The 27,617-nt window shown below is 34.6% G+C and overlaps 1 protein-coding gene across 2 annotated transcripts in view; it reads right to left on the bottom strand.

The window, feature by feature from the left end:
- PTPRQ (protein tyrosine phosphatase receptor type Q) overlaps positions 1-25,166 on the bottom strand; it is a 122,845-nt gene extending 97,679 nt beyond the window's left edge. For both annotated transcript variants that reach the window (XM_088164993.1, XM_088164994.1), the window contains exons 1-18: positions 24,962-25,166; positions 23,776-23,993; positions 20,315-20,501; positions 19,889-20,173; positions 19,289-19,573; positions 18,432-18,701; positions 17,047-17,307; positions 15,569-15,699; positions 15,260-15,389; positions 13,686-13,836; positions 13,099-13,205; positions 12,505-12,602; positions 9,570-9,732; positions 7,679-7,939; positions 5,821-5,981; positions 4,775-4,886; positions 3,890-4,116; positions 1,665-1,734 (exon numbers count right to left, since the gene is read on the bottom strand). In XM_088164993.1, the coding sequence (XP_088021119.1) occupies positions 1,665-1,734; positions 3,890-4,116; positions 4,775-4,886; positions 5,821-5,981; positions 7,679-7,939; positions 9,570-9,732; positions 12,505-12,602; positions 13,099-13,205; positions 13,686-13,836; positions 15,260-15,389; positions 15,569-15,699; positions 17,047-17,307; positions 18,432-18,701; positions 19,289-19,573; positions 19,889-20,173; positions 20,315-20,501; positions 23,776-23,993; positions 24,962-25,151 (3,307 nt within the window). In that variant the 5' untranslated portion in view covers positions 25,152-25,166. The remainder of the gene's footprint in view (positions 1-1,664; positions 1,735-3,889; positions 4,117-4,774; positions 4,887-5,820; positions 5,982-7,678; positions 7,940-9,569; positions 9,733-12,504; positions 12,603-13,098; positions 13,206-13,685; positions 13,837-15,259; positions 15,390-15,568; positions 15,700-17,046; positions 17,308-18,431; positions 18,702-19,288; positions 19,574-19,888; positions 20,174-20,314; positions 20,502-23,775; positions 23,994-24,961) is intronic.
- Positions 25,167-27,617: the final 2,451 nt, after the last annotated feature.

The following is a 27,617-nucleotide window of genomic DNA, read 5'->3' as shown; positions in this document are numbered from 1 at the left end:
AAACTTTGCCTTTTTTTTTCTTTTTTTTTTAGGATCTGATAAAACTGTATTTTATTTCACTTTACCTGTGTCATCTTTTCTGCTGCACACAGCTTTTTGGTAGCTTTAAGTAACTCAATTCAATTGGAAAATTCACTTCTACTGCAAAAATGCTATTCTTTGTAACAGTGTCAGTTTCTGTGGCCTTTTGTCAGAGCATCAGTATTAACCACAGCACAAAGGAATGAGATGCAGCATCTAAACTAGATTTTCAATTTTCAATTTTCAATGCTATTTTAGTTGCTGAACTCTCCTGTGAGTTAGAGCCCTGTGGCCCTGCCTTCCTGCTACCTACACGTGGCAGAGTCAGCAGCAAGTCCTGCAATAGCTGCCTTAGTACTGAGGAGGAAAGGCTTTTCACACTCTTTTAAAAAAAAAAGCATTCCACAATTACAGACCTTCCACAGGTGAATTGAGACATCTCCTCCAAGCCTCATATTTAGTGCTTTCAGTCCTCCTAAATCTCTTCCAGATCTTTCACCTCTTTTCCCCTCCTCCCAAATATTTCATTTATATTTAAATAATTTGATCTTCTGGCTAAATTTCTCACTTTAAATTTCCCATCTTTATGTTGATTAAGATGTTTGGCTTTCCTTAACCATCAAAGCAGGAATTAGAACAAAAAACAGTTGAGAAAGCAAAAGTATAAATGTCATACCAATGGCACATAACTAGCCTAGACTTTGAAGAAACTTTCCAATTACATTTATAGTAAGGCATTTTAGGCTTAATTAAAATTTAGACAGAAATGCTTCCAAAAATAAAAAGCTCATGTTCTCATATGGAGAAATGCTGGTGCTGTCCTCTGTCAAACATGAGTAAATAATAAAGCTCACAGAAATAAGATTTTCTACCAGCAATAATGCAGAAATAGTGAAGAATAATGATTTAACATAGATCCATGTGGCAAGTTTACTACTCCTCCTTATATTGGGTTCATACATTACTGCATTATTTGTGCAGATGATTTCTGACATTAATTCAGATATTTCACTCTGCATCTTGCACAGAAACAGAAAACAGGCTAAACACAGATGGACAGCCACTGCCTTGGCAGCACAAGTTCTCTATTGCACTGAGATTGATTCACGAGTGGACTGGTGTGAGCTTGTCAGCCAAGGCAGAACTGCTCCTGAAGCACAAGCGACATCACAAACACTAAATTAGTAAAGATTGTGCAATCTCAGACTATGTTTTATAATCTTCAAAACCACCAACTCAAATTTTCATTTCAGACTCTTTTTTTGCCTTCAGAATTAATAAAATAATAAAATACATTCTGTGCTGAGCTTCTTAGAACTGTTGCAGGCAACAGCAGATGGATCCACTTCATAGGTAGCTCTGCTCTGCTGTGACCTTGCTTTCTGGAAGCTGCCTACCTAGAAACTGGTATAGGAAAACTTCAAGAAAAACAGACTTTGTGTACAACAAACACCCACGTAGGCACACCCTAAATACTGTTGTTAGCAAATAGAACAAAATGAACCTTTGTGACTGAGTGACAGAATAAGGATTTTGTTCTAAATGCATTGGAATTTGTTCAAGTATTAAATTTATCATCGAAATTTGCTTGAAAAAGTTAGAGCAGCTTTAATCAAAATAATTAACAGCTTTATTAAATTTACCACTTTCTGCAGTCTGAAAAAGGAAAGGATCGCTAAACACTCCAATACCAGCACTATTCTCAGCAGCAACCTACAGGGAAAAAAAAGAATCCACATTAGAAAATCTACAGTATATACAGTTTCAGGGAGTATGAAAATCCTAAGGATACACAGAGATGCAGCTTTTAGCTTTTAAACTGTAAATATACAAATGAACATGCCCTTTATGGTTGTGTTGTATAATTTATACTCAAAAAAAAAAACAAAAGGGAAGGAGTATGTAACAGCATTAGAAATTGAGAAAAACACATGTGAATATCCACACATCAAAAGAGGATCCCTATTTTATGAGTCCTTTATTTATGCAAATATCAACAGCAAGAATAACATCAGTAACACTCCTTTTTCCTTACCACAATACACTTAAACTAGATTCTGAATTTGTATTTTACTTACTATAACTTAAAAGGGTAAAAATGAGAATAAGTTCCCTTTCATTTCTGTGTTTCCTGTAGGTTAGTGAGAGCAGGTCAGCCTTGCTCTAAGCAGAAACCCAAGGAAAGCACATCTTTTTGCAGAAAGGCAATAAGTTAGGGAGCTGTAGATGCACTTTATGATGGAGATGCTTCAGTGCTGACAATCATGGACAAGTCTTCCCACAGAAGAGCAATATATCGATTCTTTGGTAGAATTTATGGAGATAAAACAACAAAGTCATTAGCTCTGTAATACAGGGTTCGGTGACAATTCAACTCAGTGATGGGCCATGGCATCCAGTACTTACAAAAAAAGAAGAAGGAAGTCTAACTTCTTATTTTGAAAAGTAAAAGGGATAACAAAAGGTAAACATAAGTAAAATTCCAACAGTTACGGTGAGAGGTGTGGGAAAGCAGGAGCAAAGTGAAAAGCTCTCCAGCAAGGTTATAGCTGGAAATGTCAGGCACCAAAGGTGTGGCCGTGGGGTTTAGGGAGCTGACAGTGCAGACTGTGGGGAATGCAGGGTGGGAAGGGGTAGGTGTGCAAAACTAAGTGTGGAGCACTGTAGAAGTGACAGACAGCACACAGAGGGTAACAAAGGCAAAAGAAAACAGAAGGCCTCAGGCCAGAAAGGGAAACTTGTTCTAATCACTTCTTGGCACTAAACAGTGTGTTTTTCAAAGACTGTAAAAATTAAACGAAAGGACAAAGCTACAACAGACAAACACAGTAAAAGAATACAAGGTAGCATCAAAGACATAATCTAGGAAGTCAAGAAGAATCTGTCACTGGCTAGCTCCTTCCTAAGCCACACAAACAATGCACACCCACCTCAACCCTACCTACTTCTGCTTCACAGGGACTGTGACTTGAAACATCCTCAGGCATTGATGAATTCTACAGTAATTGCAATAGCTGGGGAAATTGACTGGAGATCTTCAGGGGGTTGACATACAGTCAGGAAATTCTGACAGCATTTAAATTTCACTATATAAATCTTAAGGTATGTCCTCACCTAAACACTGTTTTTATTATCTCATCTCAAGGTAGTTAATGTAGAAAGAGCTCAGAAACAAAACTAGCATTAAGATAGACAGGGAAACTCCTACCTCATACGTACAGCTTCAAAGTAATGAAAGGAATAAAGCAAATCAACACAAATTTTCATTTAATTCTTGGTATTGAAAAGAGGAACCTCTACAAGGTTCTTATGAAAGAGAAAAGCAGGCAAAGAATTTCCTGGCAAATACTGCCAAGAGAGTAGCTGTTAATTTCTGTGCACCTGAAGTCATCTATTGTTGAAGAGTTCAGAGATGGATCAGGAGTGCCTAATCTCAATGCAAACAAGTTCCAAACAAGTATATGGAAGACATGCTTTTTTTGGACATGGCTGAGATGATTTAATAATCTACATGTAATATCCAAAGCACAGCAGTCATTTGAAAGATTAAATCTCAATGAAGATAAGGAAGGATCTAGATGTTTCCAAAAATTCTACCTTTTGCTTTTTTATCTTTTACCACATAATGCATATGTTAATATGATTATCAGTAGTAAAAGGTGCATTTGACTGGAAAATTTTTAAGTAGATTTTAAAAACACTACTCAAATAAACTCAACAAAACAAATATCTTTCTAATATATTTTGTTATATGGCAACTGTGTATAACATGGTCCCTCAGAAAACTCTACAGGAACCTACTATAAACTCACACAACTTACAATAAACCAGAATTCAAAATACTAAGAGACATTTGTAAAGCTTTTACCATAATTTCATAAGTTGTTCCAGGGTTAAGACTGGTGAGAAGAACTTCCAAACTATCTGGCTTTGTTGTGACTTGTGTATAAGCTGTTTGCATCCATGGGCAGACTTCTTTATATTTAACAACATAGGAGAGAATTCTCCCATTTGGATAGAGTGGTGTGTTCCATGACAGCAGAATCCCAGCAGAACCCACTCTTTCACCTGCAAGGAACACAGGTGGCCCAGGATCTAAAAAATTTTAAGAAAAATTATATATATGCATATACACAACATACACACAAGCACACACATATAAAATAGTTTTTAATTAACATTCATGAGAGTGGAGACATATTCACAGATTCTATGGAGAAATTAAATCATCTGCCAGCATAATCTCATAAAACTACTGAAAACTGATGCATACTTCTGAATAAAAATATTTTTTTCTGTCTAGAGTCCTGTTGGAAATTATTGGGTTAATTTTGGAACACCAGAAACATTCTTCTATAAGAATGTAAAAAATTTATTGCTCAAGATCTTTGTTAAAAAAACAGTTTGACATCTGACATATTCTAGCACTCAATTAAAGTATACTCTCTTAAAAGGTACATCTGCTTTGGCTACATTTTTTTGGAAATAAATCTGAACATTTCTTTATGTACCACTATAGATATAAATCAGAGTCTGGATATTATTATATGATGCAATAGTAAATTCAAAAGCTTGTAAATTCTTAAGCTCTCATAGAACACTTCAGAGTCAGTGTATTTTTAATGGTTAAAGAAGATGAAAAATTTTAATGACTGTTCAAAACTGATTATAATTTCTTGGACATAACTGTGTACACAATAAACATAAGAAAGCATAGTTTAAAACAAAATTTCATCAGTCATTTTTAACTCACTTGTCACATTTGTTGTCACAGTTCTACTTGCAGGTGAACTATAGACTGAAGAAGAAACTGCAGAAAGTGTAACATTGTATGTTGTTCCAGGAATAGTATTGGAAAAATCTGCCTGAAATAGGACATAGATTTATTTAAGCCTTTTAAGAAGAACCACGAAAATCAACCCCCTCCCCTCAAAAGCAAAACCAAAACAAGCAAGCAGAAAAAACCCTACAAAACAAAGCACAAAAAAACCAGAGAAAATTTTAAGCAATTCATTACTAAAAATAGTTGTTCACATCTGTTAGCTACAGGATTTTGCTGTCAACTACCCTTCATAAGATGTGTACAACATTCAGTATTAAAGAACAACAAAATTAACTCTTAATTTTATCCAGAGTCTCCTATCAATGTATCTATAGAGGTTTTTCTGTATTATCAGTATCAAACTAAATATGAAGCATTACAAAACTCCTTTTTGAAATAATGAACAAGAAAGCAACCTGAAAAACAAGGGTTTGACCCTTATACTAACCCATTCTTTTCAGTAAACACAATTAACTTTTTTAGCAAGAAATTATATAAAATACCTGTATCTTTGCAGATCCAATAAAAAACAAGAGTAAAACATCCAGAACAACCATTATTTCTGTCAATATTATGTGTCCCTGACGGCAGAATCAAAAACTGCTCCTATATCTTTTTGATGGCTTAGCAGTGAAATGTTGCCTGCATTAATGATTTAAGCAGAGCTCTTCCTGGCAAGTACACAATTAATGAGTCTGTACTACCCAATAGCTCTGCCCTTCTCTTGATAAACTATTCATGAATCCATGGATGATCGTCTGTGTCCTTCTAGTAGACTTTATAAAACAGTAAGTTCACTACCTGTTGTTAGGTAGCAAACTGTGGATGCTGAAATTTGCTCCCTCCCATATAATTTTTCGTTAATACTTTCATAGTCATATATGCATTAAACAGCTAAGGTGGAAAGCTTGAATTCCTCATCAGCACAGTGCATAAGGAAAGGCTGGCCCTGCAAGTCCTGTAATAAAAGCACTTACTTGATACTCCCTAACTCCAAGATCTAGGATAACAACAGAAGCATGATCAGGCACAAGATCCACATGAAATCTGTCTACAAGTCCATACGGTAGTCTCCAATACAGTGAAAAATAATATGATGAAATATTGAAGAATTTAAGACCTTCTGGCTTTGCAGGTTCTGAAAGAGAATTGTGGAATGAAAGACATTAACTTAAATAACTCCATTTAAAACATATATGTAGTTACAACTGAATAGAAAAGCATCCAAGAGGAGTTTACTTGCTAAAGAAAAAATTAGTCTGGATTTGGCAGTATGTGATCCTACAGTTGCTACACTACCTCTGGGATTTGGTTGGTGCCTCCCAGCCATGCTGGGATGCTTGCTCATAGAGAGGAAGCTCAAATGTCTCTGCAAAGTGCTCAGTCAACAAAATCTCTGCTCAGTCCTGGGGTTTCTGCTGTCCTCAACCTTAAAGTTAGCCCTACTGCTGACATAACTACTGCTACAGTTGAAATTCAAGATATAGCTACTGTTTGGTTGCTGCTAGCCACAGGGCTGGTAATTCTTTTATACATTTTATACATTTCATGTATTTGGAATCCCAGTAATTCCATTACTCTAGTCATTAAGATCTCAAAATTAGGGTCTACTCCTTTTATTAAAGCCAAATTTCCACCTGCTCATGTCACAACATCTAATTTTCTTCTGTTTTTAAATGTACCTTTAAATGTGTATTATTCACTCTAAGCCTAATAGTGAATCAGGTTTTAAATTCTTCAGTAGATCATTAAAATCTACATATAAGACTGTGTAATTCCTTCACCTGTACAATTTCTAGCCATGTTCATTTGTTTTCTTTCTACTTTGGAACTCATATCCAACTATCAGCTCTCCCCATGCTCATCTCTGAGCAAGCCCAGTCAGTGATGTTCTTTGTCTCATTTCACTTCCACCCTTGCACTCTGTCTGCCTTTCTAACATGGTTCTTCTGAATTCAGACTAAATCTTCTAGTAGTTTATACATTAGTATCATACTGTGAGGTCTGAATAATGTATAGCTTCAACTCTGAAAGATTTCCATTCCTCTCTTATTTGCTGTAAATCTGCTAAATTACATATCTTTGATTAACTCTTTATACTCGCTATGCAAAGTTGCAGAATTGCTTTAAACAGATTACTCCAGTTCTGCTATCAAATAATTTGAATATTAATATATCCAAATATTAATTTTAGATTTTACATTCCATCTGTATTTGTCTCCTATGTATGATTTTTAACTCATGGTTTTATTTTGACACTATAAAGCCAAAAAAATATTAGTAATATATGTGGAGCCATGCAAGTTTAACTGAGAGCATAGGTTCTTCCTTTTAGTATATCTTATAGATTTTGAGTCCTACTGCTATCATTGGTCCTATTGTTTGCATGGATCTCAACTTCCATCGAAGCTGGATTTTATATTTATAGAGGTACAGTCCCACAATTAATTTCTGAGGCTAACCTGCAGTCTAAAGCCTTAAATCTACAAACATTTCTAAACCTTTTTAACTTCACTCACTGTTAAAAAAAACTATTGAAATAATTGTAAGGTAAAATTCAGCTTGTGTATAACTCATTGCAGGATAAGATCCAAAATACTAAAAATGGCCAAAAGAAATGCAGCACAGCTAAAGACATTATGTTTCTGACAGGTATCACTACATGCAGGTTGAATAGGGTATAAGTCATATATGCCCACAGTGACAGCAAACTGTTACATGTAAGATATCTTGAAATTTTGACCTTATTCTACAAATTGAGATGTACAGAGATAAACATGCACTGTTAGGGACAGCTGCTATTCCCTGGCAGAGGAAGCAGGAAACCATACAGACCTGTTACAAATTCAAGGAAAGCAGAAGCGCCTTCAATATTTCCTTTTAATCTTTTCAGTGTGAAATTATAAATGCCCCCAGCAGTCAGGTCTGTAACACTGAAGTCAGTCACTGTTCCTGGAATTGTGAACTTTTTTATAAAGGTGTTGTTTGATAAAGATGCTTTATAAGAAGTGAAGTTAGTCTTGGTTGGATTCCACGTTACAGTTGCAGAGGAAGTATTTACCATTTTTAATGTCAGACCACATATCCCAGCAGGTTCTACGGTAAAAATTATTGAGATTAATAAAGAAAAAAATAATCCCTAGTACTTTAAACATAAGAAAATAACAGCTTTTAAAAATAAATGGTTTTTGCTTAAATGAATGTTTTGAGACTTCAAAACATCATGAAATACACATACAAATTTTAGAACTCTTTGTATGGATATACAGAAAGCAGTCCCATTATGTTTCACAGGGTAAATAAAACCTGGGAGTGTACCTCCTGTGTGCATTATTAAATTCATGGAAGAAAATTTCAGTTTTATCAGATGTTCTCTAAGAACAGTAACATTGCTCACTGGTACAACAAGATGAAAATGGAACACTTTGTAAGCAGAAGTTGAGTTTTAATCACTCTAAAGTTTTCTAAAATACATTTTATACCACATAATTTTAGAAAATTGTTCCTCTGCTCACTTAGGGACAGAGTAAATAGCACTGTCTCAGTGATTATCCCTTTTTTCCTTTTTGAATAGTATTTTTTTATTGTATTAAGATTCCTAAAATCACAAATAATTCCCTAATAGCACCTCCATCTGTGCAGCACAGCAGCTTGAGAAATAAAAATGTTTCCATTCCTCTAAAATGAGAATCTCCCACATAATTGGTTTATCTTGCTTGAAGCTTTATGAAAAACACAAATTAACATATGCCTATTACTCAGCATGACAAAAAATCCGACGAGTTTACCATTAAAATTATAGAGTAAACTTTCCATTAACTAGATATACTCAGGACCCATCCACAATTCTCTTGGAAATATTTTCCTGAGAAAAAAAGGCATCTTCAGGAACATGATGATGAATATTCTGCTGTATGTTTCATTCACAAGAATCTGCAGGGCTTGTTCCGGGTTTTTTTTTTCAGAGATTCACTTATCTTTGAATAACTAAGTGCAGAGACTTCTTGACTGTTAACTGAGTTGAGGATTTATAGTACAAACAAGACACAGAATATCCATCAAAGGAGAGGAGGTCTGTGACATGCCTGTGTATAAACCTGGGAGTTGGTTAATTTTCTGATTACAACTAGCTGCTCTTTGTCTGCTTTAGCAGTCCAGAATTCAATATAAAATCTTCTTCAAATTGATGCCACAAATAAATTTCCCTCTTTCTTATGTTGTATCAGAGGAACATTGGAAAATACATTTGCTCAGACAGAAAATGAGTGCAAGATATTGGTTTCTGGTCCTTGTTAAGCTCTCTGAAGCACAATTACTTTCTCTCTTACTGTCTTAAATATTCCGTGTCCTTGCACAGGAGCAATAATCTAATCTGAGACTATGGCTTTGCAAGAATTTAAGAGATGCAGAAACAATTGTTAACAAAATGCAAGGTAATTATTAAGGTATAGGAAGCTATTCTGGCAAGATCTCACTTTGTTAGAGCTGGAAGCTTTTTTCAAAGAGCTATTTTCAGCCATGTCTACACTCCTCAACCTCAATCCAGTGAGCAATGTACAAGGCTCCTATTTAAACCACTACCACAAGAAGAAGCACAACTTTCCTCCCAAAGTTGAAGTTTCAGTTTGAACTCTGTGACCTTTTTGAGCTACTTACAAACAATTATTTAAATGTCTCGGAATATTTACTGGTTTTCAAAAAGACAATTTATAAGGTGTTTCCTTACTTGTGATGACTTTTTTCTCCACAGCTACAGAGGAATCCAAACCTTTAATTGTCTTTATCTGAAAAATGTATTCTGTTCCAGGGGTCAGATTTTTCACTACGGCTCTGTTGTCATAAATAGTTCTGGTAAGCAGCTTTTCATTATTCATCAGACAATATGAAAGCTATCAAAGCAAAAGAATTCCTTATATTAGGTTATTTAAGTTAATAAAAGTAATGTTCAGAGATTGCAACTGTTAGTTGCAAATTGTTAGTATAAAAATACTTAAATACAAAAATAATTTTAAATACAAAAACAATCAATGAGCTTTGTATTATGTTCCATCAGTGTGGAACTCCATCATTCTGTAATAGCCCAGTAGTGAAAGCAATCACTTAAATACTTAAAAGTAGATGGACGAAGCAAAGTGAAGTTGAGGCTTACAGGTTTTTTGCTCTTGGAGGAAGGATAATAAAGTGTACTCTGACTGCTCAGCCTCACAGATATACTGATGAACTGTACAATTAAGTAACTCTGAACTTTCTGGCAAAAAAACCCCACAAAACAAAAAAGCAGAACATAGCAAAACAAAGGAAAAAACCCAAACAACACCTAAAACCATTCAACCAAAAAAACCACCTGTGCACTGTTCAGAGCCGAGATTCTGAAAAGACTCCTGAGGAATCAGTCACTCAACTCTGCTCACTGCTATACCTTGAAAATTCATTTGTTAAGAGCCACTGCAGAGAATAAAAGGGCTGAAGATATTAAGAAATTGAAATTTGGGGACCTAACTCCTAGAGGCTGTGAGGATTCCTTCTGACCTTCCAGACAATTCTAAGGTGACAAAAAAATTCCTGCACCAGCTCTTTCTGTGGACACAGAAAAAGATCAGCATCCCTGCAGACTGGTTCCCGTCTGTACCAGTGAGAGGCAAGATGCAGACCGTGCCTGCCCTGCAGAGGAGGGCTCTGGACAAACACCTCCAACAAACAGCACACGTTCCTCAGGCATGGCTCTCAATACTGAGACCAGGTAGGGCTGCAGCTGCCTCCACAGCGAGCCCTGTCCTGCCACTAGTCACTTCTTCCAGCAGAAGGGGGATGTTGTACATATGGCAGTGACCTGAAAGCACTGGGGTTAGCTGCCATTCATCTGGGGAGGAATGATCCGTTCCCCTCTGTCTATTTTACCAGCACAGTGCCTGTTTATACAAACAAAATCTTGGAAACTGTCATCGCCTTATTAGAATTACAGCACTGCAAGATGCTAGAAGCAAAGCTATAGATTAAAGATTTACATCTAGTATAAAGAAGTTAGGAAAGTACCTTTTGTGCACTCTTCACTTTACAAACTACAATATATTGCATAGAAAGTTGGTGAGCAGGGATGATTAATTTTAAATGATTAGTAAAATGATCCCTTTTTATGCAGGTGCACCTTACTAAGCAACCAGTCTACGAAAGCCTTTCTCATTAAAGATTTAAAGATAAGCTCATTTATACGGACAAAGCAATGTCTAATGTGGCTGCTTGCTCTATGGGGTGCTGAACAATAACACTGTGATGTAAAGATCAATATTACAGATGACAATTATTTTCCACAGGGTAGCAAAAATAGCATTATCACATTCAAAAGTGTATCTGAACTGGTTCAAAACATGAACAAAGTAGTTAAATTTAATTTTAAAATTTGTAAATATGCTCCAGGCTGCATCAGCACATAGTATGGGAACTGGCTGCTCTTATCCATTGAGATCAATGCAGTTTTGCACTAATGAAGAGAGAAGAAATGCCAAGGAACTATGGATACTCAAAGTTCAGGTTTGGGTAAATATATAACTGAAGCCATGGGATAGCAGAAGAAAAAGAATTGGGCACTGTAATATTGGGGTAAAAAGTGTGTAGATCATTAAAAGAAAGTACCTTCTGTCATGGTAGTGCTATGTACCAAAGAATATCGCTTCAAGTAATTTAACTGTGAGAGATTATACCTAGAAATCCATATTGATTCAAGTGATGTGTTAAAGCAGCAGTATACTAAGTTTTGTTGACCACGTGTTGATACAGTGGCTACAAATACTAAGGATAATACAAGACAGACTGCAAGATCCAGGATACAAAAGAGAGACTGGCTGCATGTCACAGTAAAACATGATCCATGCTATTTATACGCTATTGTGGATCATTTTTGACAGAGAACTGAAATAACGAATGATGAGAAATTCAAAAAATTGAAGTTTATAAAATCACAAAAGGTGTAGGTATGGTGAACAGGGAAGTACTAGTTTTTTCTAATACAGCAAGAACCTAAATAATAACAGTTTTAAAATAAAAAAGTGTAATTTTTTTATAGAGCACATAACAAAATTTTGAAGTATAAATTACAACAACAACAAAAATTCAGGAATAGCCCCTGTTTTTCTTTATGTATATCCAATTTCCCTTAGGAAATCCCTAAGCTACTTACTGCCCAAGGCTGGAAGGTTATGGTAGGTATCCAAGGTTTACAGTTTTGCCTAATAAATTGCTATATTAAAAAAAAAAAAAATTATTCTGTAACTTTCTAAACAAAACATTTACATTTTTCTGTAAGGAAGCTATTTTTTATTTTACATTTCATTTAAATTATTTGCATTACAAATTTGAAAAGCTAAAAAAAAATATTACATTACAGTTACATTCAACCCTTGACCAGTGATCTTTTTTATTTCACACTAGGGGAAAAATCAGTTTTTGAGAGCTATTAAAAGTATAATTTTTAAATATTTTATATATGCTATGTAATAGGAAGTACATATTTAACTGACCTTTTCTAATAGCAGTATTTCCTTCCAATACTTCCATGGGTTATGAAAAAAATATTTATTACTGGGTTTGCAGCACTTACAGAATGATAATTGAATTGAGAAATTACCAAAAAAAATTGCATTACTTTCTTCCTATTCTCATCTCACCTGAAACTTATCAAATCCTCCTCTTGGGAGTTTCCAAGAAAAATAAACTGTATTTTCTTCTTGTCCAAACACTTGTAACTGGGATGGTGGATCGGGATCTGAGGATGTAAAATTTAGATTTAAAATAATCTATTTGTTTTAAGGAAATTGACAACTTCAGAATACATAGCTTTAATTCATTATTTTATAGTTCCATCTAGAAAGATATTTCATTTTGTACTTTAAAAGAATTTCAAATAAATGAAAATCACCTCTAATATTAGAAACAGAATGAGAAATAAAGTCAACCTTTGTCAATTTTTATGGAAAAATTTTATCATCCTAACACTACTGCTGATTCACTTAGTGGCAAAGCTCCACTTAATGCAGAGGAAACTCCACTTAATGCAGAGGAAACTTTGTATTTAAACAGCTTTTATGTGCTTAGTCACTTTCAAATATGTTTAGATTGAAAAGAAAAACTTAAAAACATTCATTCAGTCATTGTTAAGATGCATGGATTTAATAAGGAATAGCTTTTCTTAGAAAACACCCTAGAACACAAAAACCTTAATCATCTGAAGCCATGAAAAGTCATTAATAAACTGAACCTACGGGTGCTAATGTTGAGGACAGTAGGGCGACTTCTTTTTAATCCATTGGTTGTCACAATATTGATTAAGAAATCAGTGCCAGGCAAAAGATGCTCAAATTTGTGCATTCTACAAAGATTAAAAGAAGATATTATGTACTTTGGGATTCTAAAAAAGCATGTATGTTCATATGTCAATTCTTTATGGTTATATGGATATTATTTATACGTGATGTGTGCATACATGTTCATATCTTGTGAGTAAAAAAATATTTTACTACCGTAAAATCTTAAATAGGGTGCATTACACTATGGTTCCGGTACTAGGAAGTTTTAAAGTATTGAACTAAATATCCAGAGTGGCACACAGGTTCTACTGGTGCTTACTCTAATGCAGTATTTTGTTTGCTCTTCTTTGCATAAACATATCGTATGAGAATTGTGATTTGATTTTAAAATGCAGTTCTTAAAATACACGGACATAGTAATGTATATCAACTACACCATCAAATACATATATAAATAACAGCACAGGCTACTTATTTTAAGTATCATGGGAAACAGCTGCTTTGAGTTCATGTCAGTTATTTTTAGAATGTAATCATCATACCTCACACCAGAAGGTAACATTTTCTTCTCATTGAAGACCTTACTGCTTATTGAAAGAAGATATCCATCAAACATACTTTGGGCTGGTGGCCAGGTAAGAGTTATTGATTCAGAATCTCTGCTACAATTCAGATATTTGACTGCACTTGGTACTGTGTGGCAATAAAACAAAATGCATTGATTCAAAAATACATTTTAAACACATTTTTTTATGACCGGTCTCTCATCATCAGAATGTAATAAAAACTCCACATAAATGATGTCACATTCTTCCTTATCTCAAGGACATACAGACTACTACCACTGCAGAAATATGTACAGTAACTTGTTATCCAGGAAATCCAGAGCCAAGCTGTTTATTGCTCTCCAATGCTGCTTAGAGCAGTTCTGACATCATGGATGTGAAGTTCCTCAAAAATGGACAATTTATCAAGAAAAGAAATGGCAGTATAAGAGGTAAAATGCTGTGCAGACACCTAAGTCCCAACTAGCACAGTATCTTTTATTCAACAGTGGTGAAAAGAACATCTACAAAAAAAGCAAGAATTGCATAGTGATAATTCCTTTCAGTAGTCCCCCAGCTTGCAATTTTCAGCCCAAGGATATCACAAATCAAAGGTGATTTCTATTTCTATGTAGTAAATCTCAGCAGATTTTTCTTTTATTAATGTCTTTGGTTTCCACTTTGTACCTATGATCACAATCATCAGACAAAATACCTTGTGGCAAGTTCTGCAATTTATCTACAAATTTAATAAACAATCATCTGCTTTTGCTTCTTATCTACTTTCTGTTTTCTAATTTCAAGTCCTTAGTTCTTGAAAAGGAAATGTCAGAGAATCCCGATTTACTTACTCCATTATTGCCTCTCTGTAATTTGTTCCCTCACAAATGATTTTACAGTGTTCCTGTATCAGCTTTAACTCAGGGGTTCCTTCAATGCAAGACATTACATATCTTTGATCACATATGCTGAACCTTTTCAATCACATCTACTAGGCTTGATTTTTTCACATTAGTGACCTTTTAGAGGAAACTATAACATCCCAGATCTAATAGCCTGAGAGGCCATGTCAGCCAGCTAGAAGTACTAGAATAGAGGAGAATTACACTACTGAGACTCAAATGTCCTAACCCAAAGTAAAACTAAATGTAGTAAAACCCAAATTTTCTTCTGATGCAAGGGGAGGCCAATGAGAAAACACTATAAAACTAATTTAGTTCTGGACATTTAACTGTGTTCAAAGTCATAGCTGAAGAGAAAACTTAAAGTATTAAAGAGAAATATAAGGAAAAAGAATGTTTTCTCTAATATTGGTAGCCAGACATTATGCAAGTATCAGTGACTGTAGAACTGCTTGAATCAATATGAAGTTAACATTCGTATCTCATTGTACACAGGAGCTGTATTGAGACTCTTAATGGTCCCTTGCAGTCAAAGAATAAGATAATGATGAAAGAGAACAAGGAGAAAATTACAAAGATGCTTTGTTTGAGACAAAAGCAAAATTTAAGAAGAAAGCAAGAGATATGGATGGAGTAAAACAAACACTGAATTTGACATTTTGGTCTTACCTGTCTCTATTTCTTTTGTCACAAAAATACTGTCTCTGAAACCTTCCTTCTCTGTTCGAATTGCAAAACTGTACAGCTGACCAGGACTAAGGTTGGAAAACGTTGCTGTTTCTTGCTTGACCTTCTGGACCTAGAAAATCAAATAACTGCTTTAACAGACCTGCTTATAAAATTTGCTTATCGTATATAAACTGCACATCCAACTATTTTAATGGGAAATAAATCTTTTCATTCAGCCTCTGACTACTGAGTGGAAGACTAAAAAATAGCTGCAGTGTGTATCCACAGGTAGTGCCCTACCCAGCATACCTTGAAAGCACCTGCACAATTAGTACAGGTGACCTCGTAGTGCTCGAAATCCCCATCAGGGCGGTCCCAAGAGACCTGTATTGAAGTGTCAGTGACATCACCCTCTCGTACATTCAGGGGAGCTGCCAGACCTGCAGGCGAGCATAAAAACCTCTCTGTTCAATCCCAGCCATTGTTCCATCTAACACTTTTCATATATCTAAATAGCTTGTGCTTTGAATCTTAAAATTGCAAGAGTTTGAAATTACATTTCTCCCCGAGGCCAGAACTGGCACTTCTAGGTGGGAAAGTTCTCTAGGATGAAGTTAATCTCTCCAATAACACCACCATAGTGGTCAGAATGCATCTAAATTTTGTCAAAAGGCTCAGCAAAACTGTGTAGATCACTCTAGACAAATACACTTTGTCCCTTATTAGTATAGTCTTGGTAAGTACAATTCAGATCACATTACAGGAGAATTTTCACTCTTCTCTACATTTCTTTCATCCCCATCACAAGCATTTCTGCCTGGAATATACCAAAATTTACACTTTTCTAAGGAAAAACTGTATACATGTGAGGGGTCAGGATTTTTATTTCTTCCAAATTTTTGAGGCCCCAGAAGAGTTAGAACAAGACTAGGTTTCGTAAGGCAATTTTCTAAGAAATTTAGGAAATGCTGTCAGAAGATTGATTAACCCCAAGTTTTTATTAAAACTGTATTTTAAGAAATATCAGCTTTCAAGGCTTGCTTTATTTGGGAACGAATTTTTCTGTCTCGCCCTCATTCTCCTTTCTTCCTTACTTCTTTAGATCCTATCTTAACTTTTCCTTTTATAACATTTCTATTCTGAAAAAGCAGAAAAAGCATTTCAAAGGAAAATGATAAAACAGGAAAAGAAAAACTCATGAAAGTATAAATATAGTAAAAAACAGGAAAGTAAAAATATAGAATTTCATCAGGTATTTTTAAACATTTTTAAAGTTTCTATGAAAATTCTGTTTTTAAAGGCCTTGCTAGTAGGTGTCCTGTCCACTGCAATACTTTTAATGTCTTTCTGAATGAATTTATTACCTTGGAGAACCTAAACACTTTTGTTATTTGCTTAAAGATACATCAGGATGAATAAACTTAATAATTTCAAGGCACAGAAGTAACTCCATTGATATTCATTTACTTGTTTAAAATAAGTGATCAAAATGTGTCTTGTCTCCCATAAGGACAATAATTTAATGCAGCCTAAATTCCTGAAATGCTCGCTAGACATTTTGTACACAATATAAAAAACAAAATTCAGCAAATTTAGAAATTAGATTCTTATAGTCTTGTTTAAAAAACAGCTAGTGTTAGTACAACTGCAAATTGTTTACATAAATATATCAAGATGATTTTTGAATAGCATGTCTTTTCTATTCCACTGAAATAAAAATAAAGCTTAAAATGTTCAAAAATCAAGATTTTATATTTTGCAATTTTATAAGGACTTAAAATACTCACATGTTTTTACACCATTTAGACGATAAAAGGAGCTCAACATTTTTCCACTTTTTGTGGAGACACAGAAATCATATTCCCTTCCTGCAGTAAGGTTTTCAATTGTTATTTTGCCATCACTTTTTAAAACGAATGTTGCATTAGGTCCTTCTTTACTTGTAACATATATGCCATCAAATACTCCAATATCAGGCATGCGAACGAATAGCACCACAGCAGTGCTATAGAGCCCATAAGGAACTACAATTTGAACAGGCTTGGGCTCTAGAAGAAAAAAAATTGCCACATGTTAAACCAGTTGAAAATAAATTAAGTGAAAACCACATCATGCATCTGAAGCAACTGCCCTGAGAAATACTCTTGCCAAGTGCAATTTAACAGCTACCATAGCATGTCATTGCTCAGAAACAATAAACAACCTGATCTTTTAACTATTTATTACTGGAATTTCCTTCTCAACCACAACTGCACCAAGGCAGGATAACTGGAAAACTATACAGAAATGTAGATGTGGGCAGGGACATAACCATGGAGAATGAGATGCATTTGATTGATACAACATTGACGTGTTTAGTTTTCTTCCCTTACAGTTGGCTCTGACAGCTGTGAAATATCCCATCTAGAATTTTGTCATCTGTGTCGTGAATGAGGTATTAAATCTAATCCTAAATAAAAAAAATCTGGAAAATACTTAAGACTGTTACCCTTCAAAATACTGTAATCATTTAGAAAGAAATGACAATGTAGCATTTCATAAATCTATAACCTGGCAGCTGCAGCCTTTATATATTACATGTATAAGTGAATCCTGCTCACTCCTTTCACATATGCAAAAAATCTATATTGCATCAAAAACGTTTCAACATTTTGGTAAACTAAGACCCTTCAATAAACCCTTCCCTATCGATGGGAAAGATGCTTAGACAAAGAATGCAAAGCTTTTTCTTTTCAGCTGTTATTACTTCTAATTCTTTTCTAGCAGCCTCTCACTAATGGTAGGGCAATTCTTTCTCACAGTTCTCAGTATGGCTAATATATCTCCAAAAACCAATAATCAGTTTCAACAATTCCAATATTTTCCTATTTCAATGCAAATCAATGATTCACCCATCTTTTTCTGCCAGTGGGAATAGGATTTCCAGCTGTAGTCCCCATCACAGCTGTCAGTAGTAACCAAGACGTTTTCCAAGGATGCACTGGTTTTGCAAAAATTGTTAACTCTGCTGTGAACAATTAGGATTGGATCTCTATATTTCATATTTAAGTTTTTATCCTTGGCTATTTAACAAATTGACTTGATGTAAAAAAAATATTAGGTGACAGCAACCTAATAAATAGCAATAGTGAAACTGACATATCTGTAGTTTCCACCTTAAATAATGTCTTACTTAAAGTGCATTGAATGGTCTTCAGTTGGCTCATAGTTCCATTTTTCACACTTGCCACTGCTATTTCATAAGCCGTTCCAGGAGTTAGGTCATCAATCTTTAATTCTTCTTTATTGTTTAATAAAAATTTTTTAGTTTCACCTACGCCTGCATTAGGTTTCACTTGAATGTAGGACTCCTGACACTCCTGTGGCAGCTTCCAGTGAAGGATAACACTCTCTTCTTCTACATCCTCTGGGTGAATGCAAACAGCTGTAGGTGGACTGACAGCTTGATCAAAGAAAAAGGTGTCAGTATAAATCAAATAAATAAAGTATAAATCAATATATCAAACTTACTATCACTTTAAAATCACTTTCCAATAATGTCTCTTTCTTTTTTTTCTTCTAAAATGTCATGATTTTAAGCCTACTAATTCATTTAATTATTTCTGATACAATTTGCAGGCAACTACCTGTTACAGGCAGATTCTATTTTCTGTTTTCTCATAACAAATAAGGACTCATTTTGCAAGCATATTCCGTTCCACTGATATACATGGAATAAAAAGAGGACACAGACTCCCCTTGAGAAATCGTGGTAATGTTTTAACTTTGCTAAAGTTAGAGATACAAACTATAAATCACAATTTATCAAGGAGAATATCACTTCTTTAGTTCATCCTAATGTGCTGTAAGTGGGCAAATGAATAAATAAATAAAGGGATTGGTACTTTGACAATTTCGGAAGGTTCTGAAGAGTACCCCAACAACCACAATCTCACATGGCATTATAAATAAATAAAATAGCTTTATGCCTTGCATTTTCATTTTAAACTCCGTCTAGTGAAGAAAAACAACTAGAAAATGATACATCACCTGTTGTGATTAATATAGGCTTCTGGTGGCAGCTTAGAGTTCCTTTCTCTGCTACATTCTGTAAATATAACTGATACTGATGATAAGGTTTTACATTTCCTATGACTATTGAAGTCTTGCTTTTTTCAACAGGTAACTGTTCCCAGATATTGGTTTCAGTATCCAATATATTGACCAGGTAGTAATGAAAAGAAGCACTGTATGAATGCTGTGAAGGCTCCCATTTTAAATGTATTTCTGCAGATGAAACATACGTAGCCTCCAACTTCTGGGAGTGCAAGGGCCCTGTTGAATAAGATTAGGAACAGACATACAATAATAGTTTATCTTTTCTTAAATCCACAACTGTGGGGTGTTTTGTTGTCTCTGTTTGTTTGCTTGCTTGCTTGTTTGTTTGTTTGTTTGTTTGTTTTAAATAACAATGCGCCCTCACATACAGGCTAAATACTATTAGAGCAAATCTAACAAAGCAGCCTTGACAATGTATCAGTGACAGTGAATACTGATACACAGAGAATATAGGAAACAGTAAAATTAAAGAGAAAATGTAAAAAATATATGGATATCTGATTATTACTGCTATTTATTTTTGTAACTTACTTGTTTCTACCTTCAGAATTGGACTTAAGCTAGTCTGTGCTCCTTCTGGGTTCCTTGCTGCTAATAAGAAGCTATAGCGAAGGCCTGGAGACAGCTGCCCAATTTTTGCTTGAGTTGTATTCACAGGCAAGTTCAGAATGTGTGGTTTCCACTGATCAAAATAGTACTTAAATATAAGTGCAAAGCCTGACTTAAGCCACATGCCCATACTGCTCCACACAAATACAGCTTCAGTTGTCTTGACATCATGAACATCAAACATGAAATTTTCTGGTACCAGAGGTACTGAAAAAGGACATCAAAAATGAAGAAAAAAAATTGAAAATAATTAAAAACATTTTATGTTTATATTTGTATCTTTAAATATAAATGTAATCAGAGCAAGGCTTTTAAGAATAAATGGAAAAGATTGAAAAATATATTTACATTCATATTCACAAATATATGGTAGTTGTACATAGCAGAAAAACCCTGTGAAGAAGTAGTCTGGGCCAGTGGGATCTCTCTGAAGGGCATAGCAGTCAGTTTGATTTTCTGGTATCATTGACAGAGATGAGATACCATCTTTTAGAAGATAAGGAGATCCATCTGTCCACAAGAGCTGACCTTCTTCCTAGATTAAAAAAAAAAAGGAAAATAAAACCCAGGTATTTTTAGGTTATATTTATAAATTATTAAGGTTTCCCTCATTGCAAGTGCATGCCTAAATGTCCAAAATTTATTCACTTAATTTATACAAGTTAATTATATAGGTCTGTTTTTAATAAAGCTTTCAATCTAAAATTCCATCCCTTCTATTACAAAATATTACAAGATAAAAATATAACATAGCCTAACATAATGTAAGCCACATGAGTATGTTTCATCATTACAAACAAGACTTTAGAAATCATTAATAATCAAATAATTTAATAATCTTGTATGGATAATTTTCTAAAAAGGGTGTTCACTTAAAAAATCACTCATTCGAAAATATTCATAAATTGAGTTTGAAAACAAAAATATTTAGCTGGAAAAAAACCATGTCTAGATTCACAATCAGATAAGGAAACGTCATCTTTCCCCCTTGTCCCGTTTGCTTGTTCCTCAGTTGTTAGGGCACTCACACCTCATGCCAGGTTTCCAACCTTTGAGGGACTTTCTGTTTTTCCAGCAGAGCTCTGCAGACATTTGGGTGGGGCAAGGTGACATTTTGGAGGAACGATGCTTGCAGAATCTGCTTACAGCACCGCAAGGCAGAGCCCTCCAGTGGGACACAGGCTTCAATCTGCACTGCACTGACATATTCCAGCCTCTACAGGAGATTAACAGAAAACCCAGAACATTTAGGCAGGGCATTGGGGCCCTCTTTGGAGGTAAAAGAGCTTTGGGACATAAGTGCTTTCAGACATAGCAAGTCTATGGTCCTACAGGCTAAGTGAATGCTTTTAGTCCAACGGAGAAAAGCTGAGGTACCACTATCATTTTAAGACTTATGTTGTTTATTTTTTAGTTAAAGATGCTCAGAAGGTGGGAGAAGGAGCAGAAAAACCTTTTTTTTTCATTTCTCTGAGAAAATGATAAATCATGCTGTTGAGAACAAGCTTATTTTTTCAATTAACTTGTTGTGTTGAAAAAATGAAATAAAATATTGTGATATTTTTCACTTCCCAAGAGAGCAAAGAACAACTTCAATAATATGAAATACTTGAACTTGTCTTTCAGGACTTGTGCATATAGTCTGCCATTTTAAAATGCTACACAGATCAATGTATATCTTTTTAATGTACTGGCTTTTCTAGACACTAGAGTTAATGGCAAGCACAGGAAACCATGGGATACTACAATGACACAAACCTCTGCAGCAAGGCTTGCAAGAGAAAACACAGCAAACAGTCTTTGGCCACCTTTTGCACTTCCTAGCTGAAGAACTGCAGCGAGTGTCAGGACAGACATGATGGAATGACCAAAGCACTCCTTTCCCTCATAACCTACATCTCCAGCGTCTCTGTTGCATTCCACAGAATGTCCACCCTCGTCTGGAAGGGTTTGAATCCAGATTCAGATCAAAGTAGGGTTAAAGAAGTAGAAATTGTGAGAATACCCATGCTACAGAACTAATCCTGCTCACAAGGCTGCTAGTTTTTATCAGTGTCACAGTGCTTGGCATTTTCCTAAGGCTGCTAAAATCTGAGTACATTATATCCCAGCTTCTTTTCAGCGAATATTTCAAGTCCTGGCGTTCTTGGAGAAAAATAGAAATTTTGAATTTTCTTTTTGAAAACAGAGATTTGACTTCCTAATGTTTCAAATGCAAAAGAGAAAGCAAAAAATAATTGAAACTGGAATTCAAATCTCAGATTTTAAAGAAATCCTGCAACTTGTACTGTATGTCCCATGGTATTTGAACTCCTGGGGTAAGTGCAATTTGGTGCAAGTACAAATTGGACCTCTCATAAGATGAGAACAGATGACATTTCAGATTGAAACATTTTCAGACAGCACTTGAACACACTAATTAAGTACAAATATTTAGGAAAAGTTCTTGTAAAACAAGCATTTTATTATTGTACCTTGCTATTCTTAAAACATGGTTCTCATCTAATTAATTTAACTGACTGACTCCCACAAACATAAAAATGCATGTAATGATTAAACAGCTAACAGTCAAATTCCAAACTGGCAATCAACTCTTTTCTGTGTAATCAGAGCTTAAAAAAACCAACTTTCTAGTACTCTTTCCAATTTGCCAAAATATAATGCTTCTGACAGCCTCTTACAAATACTACCTGATTTCTAAATACTACCTTATTTCTAAAATATCCGGTTGGTTACTATGGTGTAAAACTTACAGAAATTTGAGAAGTGACTTTGGAGTCATATTAGCAAAATAATATTACATGTAAAGTGCATATATTCCTGGTGCTATCCTAACCAGGATGGTTACAGTCTTCTAACTTAGACAGATTTTTGTCTCCTCAGTCTGCATGCTATCCACTCTAACCTGTTTGTGTAATCCCATTATTTAACAGTCTGCAAAAAGGATTTTTTCTATCTCTATGATGTGTGGTGTAACACCACTCCTTTTCTTACACATAAAGTTTGCTTTGGTTTTGCTATTTTCACAGTAAAATAATTTTTAAATAATTTTGCCAAAAACTACTAAAAATTACATTTCAGGGTGCAGATTTTTTAAAACAAAAACCACTGGCTTTTTTCCAACCTTCTATACTAAGCACAAAATAAGTTTTCACTAAACCAAATCACAGAAGCCTGGGTCCCACATTTCTGGCACAGTGCTTCCATCTTTCCAAGAGCTTTCCCAGTACTTTCACTTATATCTGTAATTCTTCCCAAACCACACACACCACACCATACTGAATCACTTTGTAACAGCAGATGTGGCATTAAGAACTTTCACATCCCAAATACAAGAAACAGGAAATATTTTAAAAGAGACACCTTGCTCCATCTATACTGGACAGATCTGACTAAGCTCAACATTTCAGACCTGCCTCAAAACTGAGAAAGCCAAACCCAGACTTCGATATCCATAGTAACAAGTGAGTAGACTGAGATTTAAAATCTGGTAATACAGCCCCACCTACAGGCAAAATAATATCTCTGGGAAATAACATGCACTCACAAAAACACACACCAAAAAAAAATTTAAATTACAGGTTAAGTATACACTACGGAGGTTTTTTTTTCCCCAGCTATGGCCTTCTAAATATTTCCAGTATTTCTAAATAGGAAGAAACAACGATTATTCATCTAATTGCCAATAACTATATAAACAAATAACCAATGTACTGTTCAGTAATTTTTATTCCAGAGGATTGGCTCCCCTATTTCAAAATTCTCTTGCTTCCATATCTGTAATAACAAAAATTATAAAATATACTGACCTTTAGGTCATTAAGACCTGTCCATAACATGATTATTCGACTAATTTTCTGGAGATATGACAACACAAACCCATGTTCTTCTTGGCTCCCTATGTCAAGAAGATGTGCCCCTTGTGAAGAGGTTTCACAGGTTTGTTGTGCCACCTTCCATGGCTTGCTCTCCTTACCCAGCTGGTAGCAGCTGCTCTGGAATGCCACCCACCCTTGGGAGCAGGTGCCTGTAGGTGAACAAGGACAGGATTTTAAAAATATACTCTATTACTCATGGCAGTGGTGCTGATTTCTTATAATTACACAGGCATTTTGAGAACAATATCATTTAATTAAATTATTTCAACCTCCAAGATATTCAGTGATATAAACCAATACTCCTTCTGAGTGTTTTAAAAAAATCTAATTGATTGAATTAAAAGCTACAACTGCAACCCAGTGAAGAAAAATACACAGAAGAGATCCATAAATCTTTGTCATACTATAGAAAGAAATTAATTTTTAAGTTTAGATTCTGACGATTCAGTATTTTTAGTTATAAAAATGAATTTAACAAATAATTTGCTTTTAATATTTTCTTGAATTTAGGAAAATAATTATTTCCCTAGATTTGATTGTGTATCATTCTTCCTTTTTTGTATCTAATTTTAAAGATTCTAAGTTGCATTATGAGAGTAGCTCATTTAAAGGAATGAGAATAAACAACCAAGCCATAATATCCTCAGAATCTTGTCTCCCTCACAGCACTTCTAACAAAAGAGCACAGCTAAATTTGTCACTCAATAAAAATCCCATCATTCTGAATGCATCAGAAAATGTTCCAAATCCTTACCAAACTCAGGATTTTCTTTGCCTTTTCATTGAAACTACATAGAAAATTCAACCCATACACTCCAATAATTACAAGGCTTAACTTCATCCTTGACTTCACTCTGTTTTAGACTGCAAAAATATTGTTAAAATATTTGTACAAGTAATTTTGAATTCTCACTCCTAAAATACTAAGAAGTATTAATTAGAAATAACCTCCCTATGTCGTTAACATCCAATTTATTTCCTCTTTCTAGAAATAACACCCAGATTACTAAAATACATAAAATGGAATACAGGATTTTACCATTTACTCTTTACCCTTCCAGAAAATATGCAATACTAACTTGTATTCACTGTGACTACAAGAAACTCTAATATATACCTGTTTCAGCTTGAATGTCCAGTGACTGAGACACATTTACAAATTCAGGATTTAATTGTTCAAATATAAACTTAAATGTATAAATGGTGGCGGGTGCCAAATTTCTCCATACAAAGAATCCACTGGGGCTTTTTATAATCTGAGAAGTACCATTCAGGAAAAGAGAAACTGAGAATTCTTTGACCATCATACTCCAATTAAAAGACACTGTAGTAGCTGTCACAAATGTTTTGATGTCCTTTTCTGAAATTCCACCTAGTAGACAATGAAAAAATAAATACTGTGTTTGCCACAAAGAAATAATTAACTCAATATTATTAACATCAACATTATTAATTTTTTTTGAGAAGAGAAGAGGGATAGACTCAATAGAGAAGGAAATGTAGTGTCATTTAACAAAGCCATGTTTTCCCTTTATTTTCATGGCATGGTAACTTATGTCTGAAGCAAGCAAGTAGCTTGCTGAATGTTCTTTCATCAGTTGACTATCCTGCAGTGCTTCCAACTCACTATGGTTTTTTTCCCAACTATGTTGTTTGAATTGAGGAACAACTCTGTATTCCAAGATATGCAATAGTAGGAGCTTGCAATGGGTAAGAAGGTAATGCAATAAAATATTTTAGTTGACAAAGTTAAGATTGGAAAGCCCCTTCATTCCTGCAACCTGAGAGACTTGCAGTCTTGAATGGGTTTACAATTATAAACAATGTTTTTATAGATTCAGTGGCTAAACTCATACATTCTTATACTGAAAATCTGTCCCAGTTAGTCACAATACTATGATCTTCAAGATGCTTATTAATCCTTTTTAAGGAGGGACTGTTAAAAGTTGAAACCATTTTTTTTAATTTATATAAGAAAATGACCCAATGTTAATATGAAATCACCAAGATTTAGATAACTTTTTCTGTGGTCCTCTTTTATAAATTTCTTCTCTTAGAATTACTGTAGTGCAGTAAAACCTGTACTATTTAAAACTCTCACAAACTTTTACATCAGTCTCATATTTTAGAATTGCTACACTAACCAAACACATTACATAAAATTATTCCTTCAACACTTCATGGTTGAAAATATACATCAATGCAAAGTAACCTCGGGATCTGAACCCCTACTTTTTAATCTTCATTATGAAACTAACTATAAACATACCAAAATATGTTTGTGCTACTCGACTTACGTGTTTTAAATGATTTTATGCTTAAGATTTGGCCATTTTTCAGGGATTCTATTGTAATATCATACTTCCTACTTTCCTCGAGCAGAACTGTAGTACTGACAGGTTTCCGTTCAACTTTGGAAATGTTTCTTACATTCTGCAAGTTAAAAGAATTTCTGAATAGAGTGAAAGTAATAAAAATACAGTTTATAAGCAATTTATAAAGCTTTTAGGAGAGCTTCTATTGCTGCACATCAAAATCGAGGCTGTAGTTACACTGCCAAATATCCAGTGCATTTGAAACAAAGCCTTTTAGAAATCATATTAATAACAAACAGTTTTATATTAAACTCCTCATATTTTCTTTAAATTCCAGAACATCCAGTGCTCAAAATAAGAACAATGCCTTCCCACTGAGATCTAGGGGCATTGTCTGTGCATCATCTGGAGAAGTTAGACTCCTCCTTAAAACCACAGTACCTTGAAGAACTTGCATATTTTTAAATTTGAGCATATGACTATCCATCCTTATTCAACAGGATATTCAAGGGTCTTTTGAGTCCCACTGGCTTCAGTAGGACTCTGTAAGAGTATACATAAATGACATGAGTTAAAAAATCCAATACATTTTTTCCAAACTTCCTCTTTATTTGCTATTTTACTTTAAAAAAAACAAAACAAAACAAACCAAACACACACATGGTGCTATTAATTACTGCTACCTACAGCTTAAATAACATGGAACAACTTATTGCTTAGATTGATAAAAAATACTTTTTGACTGAAAGCATCTTCTTGCTGGTATGTCAGAATATAATAGTCTGGATCCTCTCCTTTGGGCAGTTCAGTCCACTCCATCAGAACCATTCTAACTGGCTTTTTCACTTGGTCACAGTCTACACACTGTGCACCCTGTAACACAAACATACATGAATGCAACTTAGTAGAAAATGCAGCAAACATACCTCTAACTAAATAATTAAACTCTGTCAATTTTAATTGTCAGCTAGCAATAGTTTTTACATGGACCAGTATCATCAGCTCTACTGTGTGAAACACAGAGATTTTCTAATATTTTACAAGTTCTGCAGGTGCAGGTTCTAGCTTTCTTTCTCTCCCCAGAGGTGGAAACATCATGTCAGCTGACCCAAATATGACAGAAACCTTTCATCATTTTATATTAAAAACAATGTCAGAGATTTCACTTACAATGTTCATACTGCAACCACAGTTACAGGTAGTCAGGAGCTGGAGATCTCAGTCCCATTCTTACATTACACATTAAAAACTTTAGTTACATCACCTCAAAGTTTTCAAGTATTTCAGAATTGTAAACAACCACTTTCAAGAGGTAAAGAAAGAATTTATTAAACATCTCCCTAGCAATCTAATTTAGCCATGGCAATGCAAATTTCATTCAGCACTTCAGCTTCTTGCAGAAGGGAACTCATTCTAGACACAAGTATTCTGCATTTTTGACACTACCTTTCTGACAAT

Source organism: Sturnus vulgaris, chromosome 5 (genome assembly GCF_052056855.1).
Source record: "Sturnus vulgaris isolate bStuVul1 chromosome 5, bStuVul1.hap1, whole genome shotgun sequence".
Classification (NCBI taxonomy): domain Eukaryota; kingdom Metazoa; phylum Chordata; class Aves; order Passeriformes; family Sturnidae; genus Sturnus; species Sturnus vulgaris.
This window is presented reverse-complemented; position numbering and strand designations above follow the sequence as displayed.